Source organism: Arachis hypogaea, chromosome 7 (genome assembly GCF_003086295.3).
Source record: "Arachis hypogaea cultivar Tifrunner chromosome 7, arahy.Tifrunner.gnm2.J5K5, whole genome shotgun sequence".
NCBI classification, from domain to species: Eukaryota; Viridiplantae; Streptophyta; class Magnoliopsida; order Fabales; family Fabaceae; genus Arachis; species Arachis hypogaea.
In genome coordinates, this window is record NC_092042.1 from 53,534,615 (window position 1) to 53,552,053 (window position 17,439).

The window sequence follows — 17,439 nt, forward strand, 5'->3', positions numbered from 1 at the left end:
AGTTTGACTTTGTTTGCATACAATGACACATTTTCATTAAATAAAAGAGAAAAAGAATGATTGTATGTAACCCCTTCACTTTATATATCAAACTTTTCATCTCCTGATCAATTATGATATAAGATAAGCATGTTTATCATAATATTTCTATATATATAGGTGTAGCAAACCAAACCAATACAACAAAATTACACATATGTCCACATGATTTACATTTATACCACTAGACAAGATGACAACTAAATTTTTCATTTTGATTCTGCAAGAAAAGCTAGAGAAATCAGCCAATGATTTAAAAGAATTCTAGATTGTTCCATCAATCCTTTTCTCTTATCTAGTTTGGAAGTTGAGTGCTCTGATGCAGTAGGCAAATATAAAGGCAAAAAAGAGAGTGAATGCAACCAAAACAACAGCAACAGGTCCCATGAAATCTGATTTAAATCCATAATGGTCTTCAATATAGTCTTTGATAGCAGTGTGATTATTTGTCCCAAGCACAAGAATTTCTTTTGTTACATCTCTATATTGAGACACAATTAATCCATACACTGTCCATGCCACTGGACATATCCAATAATACCAAATCCACCATTTAGGAATTCTCTGTAATGCCACAGTTGTTAGATTAGCAAGAAGATTATAACATGCTTTGAAGAATTACCGAATTGGAAAAAGGTATATACTTACTGGTCTTGGAATGAAGAAGCCTGAGAAGAGATTGAAGACTCCATAGAAAGCTGCTGCAAATACTGCTGCTACTTGGTGGTTTGGTGTGATGGAAACAGTCATCATGCCGTAGTATGTGAAGTACAACAAGGTGAAGAAGCTCACAAAGAAGAACCACAAGAACTTTTCCACTTTCCATTCAAAGCTCACCATAGCATACACTATGAGTGAGTAGTATATAGTTTGAAAAAGTATATATGGTATTTCAGCAAACACCTACAATAATGAGAGATCAATATCACCATAATAAGTAACAGATACTACATTCAAATAAGTATGAACTTGATAGTTCAAAACTATTAAACAATTTGACATGTTCAACTACCGGTTTCCAACTATCAACTTTATATGAAAATAATTGTATGTATTTGAGTATTTACCTTAAAATAAATAAATAACAATATGGTTCTTTAATGTAAATAATTCATCTTCTGACCTGTGCAATAGCATAAGGTAAAGCTGAGTACATTCCAGCCGCTTTTTCTCTGTAGAACACTGTTCTTTCAATAGCTACTATAGGTTGAACAGTTTGACAGTTGTTGATACCAACAAAAATAACAGCACCATACAATGCTCCAATAATCTTAGTCAAGTCACCAGAGGTCTCTCTGCATAGATGACAAGCAAAATATAATAATCATATTAATTGAAATGAAAGACATATGAGTGAAGAGTTCAACACAAAAAGGCATCTCCAACCTTTTCTTTCCAACTCTCCAAAATATTGTTCCAATCATGAGAGCTGCAAGCAAGGTGAAGAAATATCTGACAAGGTTATAATCTGGACTCCTCCAATAAGTAACCCATTGCTTCCAAAGACAGGACTTAAATTGTCCCCATATGGATTGAGAATACTGAGTTGGGAAATATAAATCTTTTGCTCCAGGAGGAGGTGTACTTAGCTCCTTTACAAGAGCTTTGTTTCTCCTACTCATAAAGGATATATATAAATGTTCGCTCCAAAAATGTATATGCAACTGTCAAGTTGCTAATAATTTAGCTATTTAATCTGTATACTTACTGATACAAGGATGATGATTTGTAGTATTCAGCAAAGTCCACTCTGAGACGAACTTCAGCTGCTATGGAACTTACTTCTAGCATCCATGTTGCTGGGTTATACTTATCCTTAATTTTTGGGACCCCTTCAATTGCCTTTGAGAAATGTTTAAACATGAAATCAGATATTGAGCCCCTTTTTTAACAAGATATGTTTTTATATACTATCTAATTATGGTGATACCTCAAAATATTCAATAATCTTGTGGGAATTTCTTCCTAATGGTCCTGCATAGATCACTTGTCCTCCCCTCTTCATCAATAGCAACTTATGGAATAGGAAATATGTATAAATGTCAGTAACATACATAGATAAGGAGAAACACAAGAGATGTGAAAAATTTGAAGTTGATTAGTACCTCATCAAAGGCTTCAAAGATATCAATGCTAGGCTGGTGAATTGTGCAAACTACTGTTCTTCCTGTGTCAACAGTGTTTCTGACAGTTCTCATAACAATGGCTGCTGCTCTTGCATCAAGACCTGATGTAGGCTCATCCATGAAAATGATTGAAGGATTAGCAACAAGCTCAACTGCTATTGTTAGCCTCTTTCTCTGTTCTGTTGATAACCCTGTAACTCCTGGAAGCCCAACTATTGCATCCTTGAGATTATTCAACTCAACCAAATCCATTACTTCATCCACAAATGTCTACAAAGATTTTAAACCATTGTAAGAATATCTTTATTAAGAGAATAACAAAATAGATATAATGCTTTGTGTTCTTACTATCTTTTCTTGGTTGCTAACTTGTTTAGGTAACCGAAGGAAGGCTGAGAAAATCAAAGACTCTCTGACTGTAACTTGGGGTGAATGGATATCAGTTTGTTCACAGTACCCTGAAATTCTTGCAAAGGTTTCTTGATTCTTAGGGAATCCAGAGATTCGGACATCTCCTTCAATGTATCCACCTGTCTTTCTTCCAGCTAAGACATCCATCAAAGTTGTCTTTCCAGCTCCACTAACTCCCATAAGAGTAGTTAGAACTCCAGGCCTAAAGGCACCGGTTACCTCCCTAAGCAGTTGTAGCCTATGGTCTGTTACTCCTTGATCTTTCATTTCCTATCACAATTATGATCAAATCTGGCTTCATGATTCCCATGAAAAATTTGTTATTAAAATAAATGAACATGTTTAATGGGGATTCTTACAGCAGGCATGTCCACATAATAGTTAACACTATCAAAAGACATAGCAAGTGGCTGAAAAGGTAAAACCATTCCTCTTTTTGCAGCAACTCCAGTTGCTAACTCAACTGATGATGAATCAACCTTTTTCAATCCACCAGGATCACTTTGGCTTCTCATTCTTTGCATTGCCACTTCTCCTGACAATTAAGTATGATCAAGCATGCTTATCAGGTAAATCATAATTAACAAGTTAAAAGTTATATTATAATTTGATGTTTTATTACTTGTGTTATTCCCATCAGCAACAAACAATGGTTCTTTGTTGGGATCAGGCCTTGCAAGTCTTGGTTCTTCCTTGGAGTCTCCTCCAACCCGCATTTCACTTGCTTCTTCTTCAGATATAGTTGCTTGTTTGTTTCCAATAGCTAGTGAGCCAAATGATACCAATAAGAATAGTTAGTGAGTAAAATGAAAGAATCGCTAGAAATATTGATGAGGATATGTGAGTTCTTACGATTCAGGTACATTAGTGAAATAGTGAAGAGAATGTTGTAGAAAATTACAAAACCAATAAGAGCCCCTGCACCTATCCAATACCATCTTTTCTCATCTGGAACATCAAATGTATCTAATGTTTTTGCACCTAATGTGGGAGAACCATCTGAGGACTGTAAAGCAGTGAAAGTAAAGTCAGAAACAATTTGTGCTACACCAAATAATGTTCATAGTTTTTGGGGAAACTTAATTAATTACCGGATGATTCCACCTTGGAGCAAGCATTTCATTCACAGAAAATGCATTGAAAGCATATGTCAGTGGAGAAATCCAGTAGCCCCATATCCACCATTTTGGAATGTCACCTGTTAAAGATTAATGATAATATGATAAGTGTGTGAGTACTTTCTTCAAACACATAACATACATTTATGTTAAAGTTTGGATAATAAGTTACCCACGTTTTGGGATGAGGAAACCACCAAGTAAAAATACAAGAAGCAGCATGAGGGCTCCACCAGTGTTGGCAATAATCATTGTTCTACAAACTCCAGAAATTACTCTAAACATTCCAGCTGCCATTTGTTGGACTAGAAATACCAACAACAAGTGCTTGAAGAACCTACAAGAAAATATTTTATAACATTCAAAACTCCATAATGCATGACATAGAGAGGTGAGAGTGAGTATACCTAGTAGCTTGTGGTGCAAAGCCAATAGTGTAGTAAGTAATAAGAACCCAAACAACAGATTCAAAGAGAGAAATGGGGATCCCTAAGAGGAAGTTAGGGAGAGTATAAGTCCATGCAGGATGGAAAAGATGATCTCTGTGCTTATAGAACACAGGTTGCCTCTTAATGGTGAGTGAAAGCTCAGCAAAGCCATTGAACATGTTCATAGTCATGGTGAACAAGATTCCACCAATGTAAAGAACAGCATCGTCCACATTCCTTCGGTGCATTGTGGTCTTCAAGAAGAGAGTTGCGGATATGACAGCAACGATGACAATCTGCGTCGTCTTGAAGACGTAAACGAAAGAGTTCCTCTTGATGAGAAGGCACTCCTTGTCCCAACATGCTTTCAGCAGTTTCATTTTTGGAACAGAGTATTTCTTGAAAACAAGAGCTGCTCTGTGTCCCTTTGACTTGTCGTACGGAACAGACAGCTCACTCTGCAGTTGCATGCCCACGTGGAAGTTCTTGAATTTGTTTGCGAATTCGCTTACTGTCACGTATCTATATGCTTTGCTTCTGTCTACCCAGTATTGTTCTTGGTCCTTCCTTGATGTCACCTATTTGAATAACTTTCACATATTTAATATTTATCAAAAATAGTCTTGCACTAAATATGAATATGATAAGAGTATAAGACACAATTACATTGTTTGATTTATATACCAGATTCTTATGGTTGTTGTATCTGTTAATTTAAACTTAATTATATATATTATATATATTTTTATAATTAAAATTAAAGGTAAATGACTTGATTAAACTCAATGCATTTTAATATGTTTTGAATGTTCCAAACTAAAAAAGCAACTTTAAAGTCCTAAAGATGATTTCTATATAAATCGAATTGAGTGAATTCAATTTAGCCTAACACGTAGTAAATCGAATCCAATCGATTCGAATTAAGTGAAAAAGGAATTTGAATGAAAATTGAATTAAATCAATTCGAATTACGTTTATGGTAAGAAATTGAATAAATCGAATTAATACGATTCGATTTAGCCAACGGATTTCAAGTCCGACACAAATCGAAACCACTTGATTCGATTTGATGGTTTTGTAAATTGAAGTTACTTGTTTCGATTTACATGTACTTGGCGTTGAGCATAATTCGAATCTAATTGATTCAATTTTCTTGGATCGTTGCTATATAAACAAATCGAAATCAGTTGATTTGAATCTAGAAACATCATACCCCACGCCCAACCCCACCACCCAATTCCAAAATTCTCTGAAAGCAACCCGGAAACAACCGAATCTGCATGCATAGAGGACGACCCAAATCGTCTGTATCGAGTAGATGGAGTCGCGCATATTGCTGGAGCCGTCCACCTCGAAGTTAGTGTTTTTTAATATTTATTTAAAAAAATAAATTAGTAGTTAGTTAGAACTGTTAGTGTGGAATTTTTAAAATAAATTCATAAATAGATATTTGAATTTAGTTCATGTTAGACTTAGTGAGTCATTAACTATAGAATAGAGTTTAATTGTGGAGTCATGAAGAGGATTTAGTACAGGTTTTTATATTTGTTAATAAAAAAAACATGTTTTTATCTCATATTAGTAATTTTTTTTGTTAATTCGAAGAATTGGATCGTGAATAATGTAGTGGTTAGTGTTTTTATCTATAAAAGATTGGTAGGGATTCATTGAAAAAATGTTTGCAAAGTGATGGCATGCAATGTCTGTGATAACTAGAAATTTTGATTCATTGAGAGGTTTTTTTTGTGACGAATGTGAGAAGTCATCTTCTATTCTTATGCAGCTCCATCGATGCATCAACAGCATGAGACGGCAGCACGGTATGACGTTGGATGATAGGATCGTTCCTTACTTGCAGATGACTGGTCTGTACCATCTTGCAAGATTGACCGAGAGTTGGTTTCGGTTGGACGAGCCGTTGGTCAGCGCCTTCGTAGAGAGTGGCGCGCTGAGACGCATACATTCCACATGCCATTTGGAGAGTGCACGATAACCCTACAGGATGTAGCGTACCACCTTGGTCTCCCGATCGATGGTCAATATGTTAGCAGATGCCTGACAGACTTTCCACAATATATAGAGGGTGGCCGACCACCATGGGTGTGGTTTGAGGAGCTGCTCGGGGTATTGCCTCATGCAAACTGCATCGACAAGTTCACAGTAAAGTGCACATGGTTTGAGGAGACGTTTAATGAGCTTCCACAGGGGCAAATGAGGGGACAGTTAGGAGGTATGTCCGTGCTTACATCATGATATTCCTATCGATGCAGCTGTTTGGGGACAAGTCAGGTGCCCGCCTCCACATCCGATGGCTGTCGTACGTCGCCAGGTTGGAGGACATGGGTCAGTACAATTGGGGTTCTGCTACGTTGTCATGGCTATACAGGTGCATGTGCCGTGTGACGAACAGAAATGTCGTCAAGTTGGCTGGTCCACTGCAGCTCCTCCAGTCGTGGAGAAGTGCGGGGGGTACTGATTAGTACCTAAACTAGATGCTCCCCCACCCACAGGTGGAGTCGTACGTGGTGTCTCCTTGTTGCTATCATCAGCAATCGTTGCGGGTTCCACATCATCATCATCATCATCATCATCATGCAATGCATCCTCAACCCCATCAGGTGCTCTAACCTCTCCGAAAACCGAAACAAACGGAGGAGAAGTGGGCGCCGCGAAAGCACTCTTTCCCAACGGTCTAGCCTCACCAACTAATCATCACAACTATGATTCAGATTAACGGCAAAAAATGGTGAAGCCACTAAATCTGGCTCGGGTGCAATCACTGGCACTGCTGACGAGGATCTAACAGGCATGGCACTAGAGCTGGCTAGATGTCCTGTGGAGTGCAGATTCCTATTCGAACCTCCAGAACTAGATGTCACATCCACAAGCTTTGCCAACAACTCCGGAGTCCTAATCTCAGGAAACTGATGGCGACAATGAAACAACACCTGCATATCTTCGTCACTCCTAATAACAAATGAATCATACTTTACATTATCGCGTAACACGGAAATCGGAATTCTATAGAATAACTTCTCCACCTGTTTCACGCCATGCAGTCCTAGTCTCTGGTCGAAGGTTTGAAAAAAATACTCAGCGGGTCTTTGTTAGTGAATTTAATTCCTGATCGCGTTTTCTTCTTAATTGACCCTCTATAGTGCACAAGAGCTACAAAACTCTCATCACTAACCATTTTGAATCTCACTCTTCTACAAAATTTTATGTATGAGCTCGTTTTTATAACATTTAGTTTCAATTTACCCTAATGTTGGTGCATGTGTAAATCGACGTTCATTTATAAATTGAACCCATTTGTTTCGATTTAGTAGGAGAACGTTAAATCAAATTGATTTAATTCGATTTTAGTTGAATTACGTTTTTTACTTAATTCGAATTAATTAGATTCGATTTACTACGTATGCTAAATCAAATTCACTCAATTTAATTTATATAGAAATATAATTTGGAATTTTAATGTTGTATTTTTTGGTTTAGAACATTTAAGACATATTAAAATGCATTGGGTTTAATCAAATCATTTATCCTAAAATTAATGATTAAAAATTACTGAAACAATATAACGATATATTTAAAAGTTTTCGAATGTTATATTATGATAATAATTGATATATTACCTCTTGTAAGAAATCGGCAGTTCCTTTTCTGTCAGGACATTTGAATCCACATGATTCAAAGAAGTCAACTATATGCTCACGTGGGCCCTGATAAACAATTTGACCCTCTGATATTAAGAAGATATCATCAAAGAGATCGAATGTCTCAGGAGCAGGTTGTAAGAGAGACATGAATATGGTTGCTTCAGTTATGTGTACAATCTGCTGCAAACATTTTACTATCTGATATGTTGTTGAACTATCAAGACCTGTTGATATTTCATCCATGAATAGTGTTTTTGTGGGCCCAACGATCATTTCTCCTGTAACATATTAAAAGACATCTCAAGAACAACTTATAAAATAATCAAATTAGTTTTGAAAATTTATTATTTTTTAAATTAGTTTATAAAATATTTTTTTAATTAAATTCGTTTTTAAAAGATTGTAAGTTAGTTATATTATTTTTTTATTATTTTTGTTGTTAACGGCGTTAGAACTTTTAATCTATTAATTTAATAAACTTTTAAAAATAAACTTTTTTTTTGGTTTTTTAGTTTAATTATATAGAAAATATTTAAAAAAACCTCCTATGGTTTAGGTTACATTTTGAATATTTCATAAAAAATTATGGTAGAATTTTCATGTTTAATAGAAATAATTTTTTCAAAGTTTAATTTTAATGAGTTATCCTTAAAATTAATAATAAACTAATTAATATAATTTATATATACTAACTTATAATTTAAAATTATACACTATTTAATTTAAATTAATAAATATAATTTTAAATATAAATGTAAAATTTAAATTATATATGTTCAAACTATATCTAACTGATTATATTTAAAATAAATTTAAAATTTTAAAATAATATTTAATTTAAGATTTAATTACTCTGTTAGTCTTTATAGTTTTGCAAAATTTTTAATTAGCTCTCTATATTTTTTTTAATTAAGTTTCTGTACCAATTTTTTTAATTAGATCTCTCTTGATAGCAAGTGACTTAATTTTATAAGATCCAACTAAAAAAAATTGGTACAGGGACCTAAATAAAAGAAAAAAAATGTAGGGATCCAATTAAAAAAAAGTTTTGGTACAAAAACTCAATTAAAAGAAAAAAGTACATGGTCTAATTAAAAATTTCGTGAAACTATAAAGACCAACAAAATAATTAAACTTTAATTTAAATATAATTTTAAATAGTTTTTTATATTATTTTTAAATAAACATGAATTACATATCATTATACAATTTTAAAAAAATAAACAAAATTAATCAAAACAAGAGCGAAGATTCAATAATGAATTAATGACCCACATAAACAAAAAACAATTTTTGAGCATGCATTTATTCTTTTGTAATTGACCCTAACACTTCTCTTATTACATTACCCAACACCACCAAATGTCAACAAAGCATTTGTTGGTCAACAAAAAGTCATCTTTAGTCACTATAATTTTAGTCACCAGAGACCTTCTCATATATATATATATATATATATATATATATATATATATATATATATATATATATATATATATATATTTTAGAAGCACAAATGCATCTTATTATAATGCATGCAGGCCAATGTTGTTTTATATTATTAGAATGTAGCAGAGATTAGGTAATGTATGGCATAATCAAGGTATTATTTGGCCGGACTCATTTTCTTAATATATAAGTTATTGCAACAAGCTCTAATTACCTTTGAATGGTTCTTTCTTCCTTTCAATAAAGAAGAATTCTTTTGGTTTTCTTTCTTAATTAATAATTACATCTGATGATGAGTGTATAAAATTAAGCTAAACCTATTCAAACGTGGATAGAGGCAAGCTTTTGGATTAAAAATAAAAATAAAAATAAAATAGCAGAGAGAGAGAAGACTAAAATATGACTAGAAAATTGTTGAACCGGAAAATAAAAAATATTATTTTGACTTTTTAAATTAAAAAAAAAAAAGAAAAACCTGTTGTTACACGCTTCTTTTGGCCACCGGAAACACCTCTCTGCATTTCATCACCCACAATAGTATCTTTGCAAATATCAAGGCCTAATATCTGCATAACATGATCAAATCCTTAATCATGCATGGTAGAATTTAATGTAATTTGTCATAGTAGAATTCACTTACTTTGAGGGTGTAATCAGTAATGAGACTGCTTTCTGTTCCTTCTAGTGCCGTAGCCTAAATACATAAGCATGAAAAATATATTCCATATAGTAAGAAACAATGCATGAAATTATTTATAACTATGAATATTTAATTAGTACATAACTCAAATTAATGGCACCTTCATGAAAAGGTCAATTTCTGCCTCTGGAAATATGCCAGCTTCCTTTTCCCTTCGAGCAAGCTCGGATAACAAGTCTATGTTAACAATTAAACAATAAAGCTAAATTTGTTAATACAAAAGAACATTATTAACCCATGTTTTAATATGAAATTGTTTGTTAGTTAATTAAGTTACCATAACGAGTTCCAACCCCTTGGCATCTAGCTGAGAAGTCCAAGGTTTCTTTAACGGTCATTTCACCCACATGCACATCATTTTGGCTAATGTATGCTGAAGTCTTTCTAGGAACAAACTCATTAAGCTTGTGTCCATTGTAACTGATTTCACCTTCTACCTATTTCATCCAAACCAATACAAACATCACTCTTCTTCAATTCCTCATGTTAAAAAAATAGTATTTTTTAGGGCAATAAAATCATGTTACGAACATCACTTCAATTATGCTATTTTACATGAAAAATCAGTCACTATGTATAAAGATATATATTTGACATCTTCTAAAAAATCAGTATACTATATTGTAAACAAGTTTAATTGTTTATATATTGAGTTGTGCTTGTTTACAGGCATGAGACACTAAGACAAAGATATAGAAACATAAAATCGTATTTGACAAATGAGACATGGACAGAGATATTGTGTCTATAACTACTGAATTAGTGTATTTTGTGTCTATTTTAACAAAAAAGATACAAAAACACTAACAAGAGGCACAACTTATGTTTTAATTTTTTTTTTATTATTCTTGTTAATTTTTTATAATTATATTTTTTATTATTATATTTTTCTTTCCAAATTTTTTAAATAAAAAAATAAGAATAAATTAGATTTTCATAATTTGTTCTAATTTATCACCAAACAAAATATAAGAACGCTAAATTTTCATAGCTCTATCTTTAATGTCTTGTTTTCAGTGTTTGTCTTGTTCTATTTTCAAAACCAAAGGCAGCTTTGCAGATTTAATTATTCTTTTATAAAATATTTAATTATTTTGGTAATTATTTATTTAATTAGAAAATTATATTCATTAATATGTATAAATATACATAAATATATTGTGATTTTTAGTGTATAAGAAGCATTTTTATGAAAAATATATATAAAGTTATATTGTGTGGTAATGAAAATGATGGGATAAGAAGGTACCCTGAGGTGAGTGTCCAATTTTCCGGCCAATGCAAGTAATAGAGTCGTTTTCCCTGAAGAAGGGGGACCAAGCAAAAGGGCCATCCTACACACAATAACAACAAAAATATTAACTTGAAAAAAATTCTAGATGATATAATTCCAAAACAAAAATAATGATGTGATCATACCTAGAAGGTTTAATAATGCCAGAAGCGTTCTTAAGAATAGTGAGCTTTGTTCTCTTTGTGGTTCTAATCCCACATAAACTTAGGCCAGATTCCAAAATGTTTAATGCAACATTTGGTAGTGTTGGGAGGGCTCTGCTTCCAACATAGCAATCAGCCTCAATTGTCAAATTCTGAAACCTCACTTCCACTGTTGGAAGTCTGATTCCAACCCTGCCATTAGTAATTAAGATATTGATATATTTAATCAGTTATATTAAATTATTTAATAATTCTTATTTTCGATCATATGAATAAAGATATATATCTTTCTTGAAAACATATTCTTTTATGTTCCATTCATGTTGAAAAAATCATGCACATGCAATTGACATCTATCTGGTAATAACTAATAAGTCAAGTCACGTGCACACTCAAAGTCAAATCTAAATCATAAACAAATCTTCAATGTTGTTGTCTTTCTTTACACGTGGTAAAAAAAGGTAAAATTTTGAAAATTTAATAACTCGTATTATATTTCTGCAAGTCAGAAACTAGTTGAAAAGAGTTCACACGACTTCACGGTCATCTATGTGGATTTTGTTCCCATAAGTTTGAAATTTTAAGTCTCAAACTATAATTCTTAAGACTTTTAATGGTGTAAGATTGTAAGCTTGCCACGAAACTCAATGTTCATGTGTACTTCGTTGAAAAACTTCTCTAGTTAAGAATAAGTATTTTAAGATTATTAATATTTTAATGAATTTAATTTTGGTTTATTGACAATATAATTATTTAACAATAATCATAGTTTAAATAATTTTTTAAATAATAAATTTAAAAGTTAATTATTTATATTATCTAATAATATATGATATTGATTATGGTATAAATACAAATACAGTTAACTTGATGTGAAATTGATAGATGAGAGTTGATAAATAATTTAATAGGTTTGACTAAATTATCATTTAATGACTTCAACTATCAAATTTTTACTATTAATTATACATCTAAAACTCTTTTATATGGACTACATACAAATTAAATAATTTTATATTGAACATTAAACGTAAAAGATAGCAACAGAGCTTACTTTTGAATTCTGTTTCTGAACTTTGTTAAGAACTTCTCATTATCTTCTTCAGCAACCCTGAAAATCTTGTCAATGATTTGTTGCCTCTCATTCATATCAAGCTTCCGAACATCAACTTCCCTGTGCCACATTTTGGCATCATCATTCTCTTCCAAAGCAGTTTGGATGATACTTGTTCTAAGCCTATCATAGGTTGGCAATTTCTCTATGGCAGCCCATTTGAGAGCCTCTTCATCTTCATCAACATTCGAGCTCCTTCGCGAATATCGGCCGCTCGCAAACACTTCCTCCATTCTCCAACTTGTTTTACTCAAGTTCCTGCTTATGGTTCTTGTTAACTTCCCCTCCATTTTGCTTCCTTTCCCTCTTAACTCGATATGGAAGACAGCAAAAACAGAGTTAGTGTCCTAAAACAGAGTTGTCCTGTTTCTTCCCCTGTTTTGAAGCAGGGGAAAACAGAGTTGAAGTATAGAACCTATATATACATAACAATAAAAACTACTTTATTCATGATTCACATCAAAACAAGCATAACTAAATAACAGAATAGGAAGATTTATAGTGAGAATACATACTTTGAATTGGAATAAGAGAAGACAAGAAGGAGATAGAGAAGTAATGTCTTGTGTGGTTAATATAGGGAAGGTTTAGTTTGTTAGAGTTGGAAACTAGAAAAGTTATGTGTGGCCTTTTCTAGTTTGAAACAGTACTTCCTTCTTAGAGAATGTGTTGCCTCTTATTTTCTTTCTCATGCTTTTTCTGTTTTCACAAACAACTTCAAATGACAAACGACTTGGACTCAAAGTCTTAATGAATATTTATTTATAATAAATAAATTATAGATGCATACAAAAGTGATGAATTGATAGGAAAAGAAAGAGAGGGAACACCGAGGCGATCAAGTATTATTATATGATTTAAAAACACATTTAATACTTTTTTAAAATAATCACTTAAATTTTTTAACTTTTACAAATTCTCTTCATCATTATAAATTAAGATAAACGATTTTTTAAAATGTAATAAATATCCTTTAATAATAATAGTGAAATTACAAGCTTGGTAATTGACCAATTCGTTAGAAGAGGCATGCTTAGGTTTTGATTGTTGTTAAATATGTTTAGATACTTATAACTTTTCTTGTAGCTTTGTATATACATAGAGAACAGATCAATTTTAAAACTTAAACATGGAAAGTGTCGTGTGATGTTGGTAGAATTTGTTTTGTATGATTTGTTTTGTTTGGATGGATGGTTTATGGGAAGAATTGGTCAAATGCAAAGCAAGAATGGCCAATTGGCCAAGACCCCAAGGCAGAGAAGTTTTAATTTCATAAAAAAAATTTAATTTTGATACATTATCAGTAGTATAAAGTAGTTTTACACATATATTTAAGGAAAAGTATAAAGAACCAAAAGCTTATCAACTAAAAACTAAACAAAACTACATTAATTTATATTAATAATTAATTAATTTTAATTTTTTAAATTCAAAATTTAAAAAAAATTTAAATTGATTAAGTAAACCTAATTAAAATCTATAAAAACTTTCCTCTTTTCTCTCACATTAACTTATCAACTTCTAACAATCACAAATTCAAAAAATATATAAAAGAACATCCATTTAATATAAAAAAAACATTCTGATATTTAGTAGAAGAAACATCCATATATATTAACTCGTAGAGATTTTGAATTCATCCAAAAGTATTTGGCTGGGTTTTGGCTGATATGCTTTTGGTTCCCTAGCTTTACTCTATATTTAATTAAGTAAAGTCACATTAATAAAAATAATTATCTTTTACATTAATTACGTATATGATCATAAAAAAGCGAATGTAATTATACGATTGTGTAAAATATTTTACACTATCAAAATTAAACTCTTCATAGAAATTATGATTCCAAAGAAGATACTTCAGCTTAGAGGAATCTATGAATGATTAAGCAATAAGTTTGACTAAGCTAAGACTAAGGACTTAGGAGTACATTATTAGGGATTTTCTCTCCTTGTTGTCCTTGTAAAACTGAAAAAAAAAATTATTAATGTATTAAAAAATACTAGAAGATTAACATTTTTATTGTTAAAAAATTAGTTAATATTAGTTTATGAGACTAATATTTCATATATTTTAATATGTAATCTTTTTTGGATAATTTTGCATGTATATTATTTATCTTGGTTTAAACTTCAAAATGAATTAGTATTGATATGATTTATTTTTTTAAAAAAATTCCAATTAAGATATCTTATATATATAGATTTTTCATCCGTTCATAATATTTGTGAATTTTTTTTTATTTAGTTACTAATATAATTTGGTAGAAATAGAACTTTTTTTTTTATCAGAAACAACCAACTATTAATATAAAAATATGGAAATGGTCTGATGGTTTGATTTATAATAAAATTAAATTTATATTTATAATCAAACTTGATTTTTTATTTTTTTAAATAAAAAATTGTGCAGTCGTTCGGCTGTTTAATATTTTGATCGTTTCTTCAAAATCTCCAACCTACTTGCATGTAATTAATTTGTTAGCAGTCCATCCATATCTGTTTTATTTATTATTGTTTGATATTGAAGTTGTTTAGCTACCTCATCATGTACCAAATAACAATTATAGATATAATAATATAATATGAAACCAAATAACAATAGTGAACTATCACATTAGAACAAATAGAAATGTACACTAGCTTCGAATAAGGTACATTAATATTTTAACAACTATATGCACCATTTTTATGTATATTATTTTTTATTAAAAATAATTGCTAAAATTAAAAGATAAATATTTATTATTTAATCATACAATAGAAAAATAAATGAGTTTATTTTGACCTTAGAGGGTAGAGGATGAGTAATTGCTCCTTAATAATTTGCATGCATATTATTCAAAGGGATCGGATGAAAGAGCTGCATCATTGTCTTTATTTTAGAAAGAGATGTTATTTGAAATTTAAACAAGTAGAAGTAAAGTGTTTATTCACTTTATTAACATCCAACACGTATAATAACAATAAAAAATAAAAGTCCAAATCTTAAATTAGAAATAAGACTTGTTATTTGATTCCAGGTATACGTAAAATACAATACTCAAATAATAATAAGTTTTTTTAATTTCAAGTAAAACCTAAAAATTTAAGATAATTTATTACAAGTCTCACATCTCTTAAACAAAAAAATTTTAAATAATCTATAAATATGAGACTGAGATATTTTTTGCACTATCAGTTAATTTTTTTGAGTTGAGTTAACTCCATATATCTCAATTCTAATATAAGTTGATTAATTAGACTGTTATAATCATTATTCATATATATACTTGTGTGAACAAAATTTTTTAGCTATTATTATTATTTTTTTTTAGTTTTTCTTCTAATGACCTCAAAATTCATGAATAATTAGAACTCAACTTTGGCATCACACGTGTCTCAATTTTGTGGTGAACACTATTAGTACTTACATGATGATAATCTCTGATCATCACCATACCTTGTTTTGTGTTGTTTATTCAGTTATTGAGAATGTTAAACTTACATCATCATCGTATATAGAACACGCGTAATGTACATCGAACCAAAGAGAAAGAAAAAGGGTATATATGCATGTATAATACTATAAATCAGGGAATTTAATGTGAAGTAGGGAATTGTCAAACAATTGGACTTTTGCCTTTGACGATGATATATTGCAACAAAGTCACACTTTTGCGTGTATATATGTGGTGCATACAAATAAAACATGGTGATTAAATCACATGTGGCTGTGATTTCATAGCTAAATGACTAATTATTTGTTCTTCAGTAAATGGCTTACCACAATGAGAGTAGTCAGCTAGTCATTATCGCCTTTTTTTTTTTTTTTGTTCTTTTTCATGATATTTTTAAATTTTATAGACTAAAAATTAATTTCTTGTAAATTTGAATTCTATTTAATAATTTTTTATTATAGACGGAATTTAAATCTTCAATACTTACTTAAGTAAATTAGTATAATTAACAATTAGATTAACCTATTTTTTCCGTATATAAACGGGGTTTGAAGTCCCAAGAAGAGACCTACATGCGAAGTATACAGGATAGAGTAACTTGTGTTTTTTTTTTTTTTGGTCAGGAGTAACTTCTTGTTCATCTTCAACCAAAATATTCACTACCTCTCTTAAAAGAGTATCCCAAAAATAAAACCATGTTTCTAATTCAATCTTTTTAGGTGAATGATTCAGTGGTCCTCACTTGTTTTTTCACCAAGTGTGGTGAAAACTTAAATCAACGGTTAGATCATTATTAAATTTGATCCAACGGTGGGTTATATTTTGTCAATTATAATCAATTTTTTTTTTTGCAATTAGTGGTATATGAACTACGGCCCAATAGAATTTGTTATTTCCATAAAAAATTTTACTGAATCCTAAATTTCACCCACACACAAAATTGAATTTCATAATTTCCAACTAGTTAAACACACAATTGTCTCCTTCGTCAACATCAACATCATTATCTTCTTCACTCTAATATTAATTCTGTTGATGTTCAACTATACATCTCCTAAGTTTCATATTTTACACCCTTACAATCTTTTTTCTTTATCAAATTTACAGCGTATATCTTATCTCTCAATCCCTGCGAGGAAGTAATCTGAATCCCAATGTCTAATGAGGTAGGTTTTTCATCAATCTGAAACCCTAAGTCACACTCTTAGGATTAATTTTGATAGATTTCTTGCATCATGCCATCAAATACCTAGCCTAAATTAATTTGTTCATGTAGGATTATGTAGATGACACCAATAATGTTGACGGGTTTCACGGGAATTTGGAGAATCCCTTGAGAAACAGTGATGAGCTCCTGGACGACGATATCTTCATGGATGCTAACTTGGCAAATGCAGAAGTTGGTGCTTCTGAATCCAATGAAGGTACCCATTTTGATCAATTGGATGAATCTTATAAGATTGACGGGTGGGAGGACATAGGAAAGACTGAGTTCTTGAATATTGTAGATGTTGATATAAA

The 17,439-nt window shown here is 31.1% G+C and overlaps 1 protein-coding gene across 2 annotated transcripts; it reads right to left on the reverse strand.

The window, feature by feature from the left end:
* Positions 1 to 132: 132 nt before the first annotated feature.
* Positions 133 to 13,216, reverse strand: LOC112703099 (ABC transporter G family member 29). Of its 2 annotated transcripts, none has more exons than XM_072199487.1 (23): positions 12,997 to 13,216; positions 12,422 to 12,787; positions 11,350 to 11,559; positions 11,180 to 11,264; positions 10,208 to 10,367; positions 10,031 to 10,107; positions 9,871 to 9,924; positions 9,706 to 9,796; positions 7,758 to 8,059; positions 4,102 to 4,700; positions 3,871 to 4,031; positions 3,668 to 3,774; positions 3,429 to 3,582; positions 3,199 to 3,339; positions 2,936 to 3,111; positions 2,514 to 2,846; positions 2,145 to 2,435; positions 1,970 to 2,053; positions 1,748 to 1,881; positions 1,426 to 1,653; positions 1,163 to 1,334; positions 688 to 942; positions 133 to 603 (listed from the first exon to the last, which is right to left on the reverse strand). In XM_072199487.1, the coding sequence occupies exons 2-23, from the start codon at positions 12,769 to 12,771 to the stop codon at positions 331 to 333; spliced, it is 4,437 nt and encodes a 1,478-aa protein (XP_072055588.1). In that variant the 5' UTR covers positions 12,772 to 12,787; positions 12,997 to 13,216; the 3' UTR covers positions 133 to 330. The 2 variants fall into 2 exon arrangements, with proteins under 2 accessions (XP_072055588.1, XP_025610200.1); XM_025754415.3 differs by having other exon boundaries at positions 12,422 to 12,792.
* Between the last annotated feature and the right edge of the window lie 4,223 nt (positions 13,217 to 17,439).

What these genes read in the sequence shown, in the direction of transcription:
- LOC112703099 (XM_072199487.1), bottom strand. Translation starts at nt 12,771, where the DNA reads ATGGAGGGGAAGTTAACAAGAACCATAAGCAGGAACTTGAGTAAAACA. An exon ending in TTCAGAAACAGAATTCAAAA is followed by an intron (nt 11,560 to 12,421) that starts GTAAGCTCTGTT and finishes TACTAATGGCAG; the next exon opens with GGTTGGAATCAGACTTCCAA. An exon ending in TTACTGATTACACCCTCAAA is followed by an intron (nt 9,797 to 9,870) that starts GTAAGTGAATTC and finishes CATGTTATGCAG; the next exon opens with ATATTAGGCCTTGATATTTG.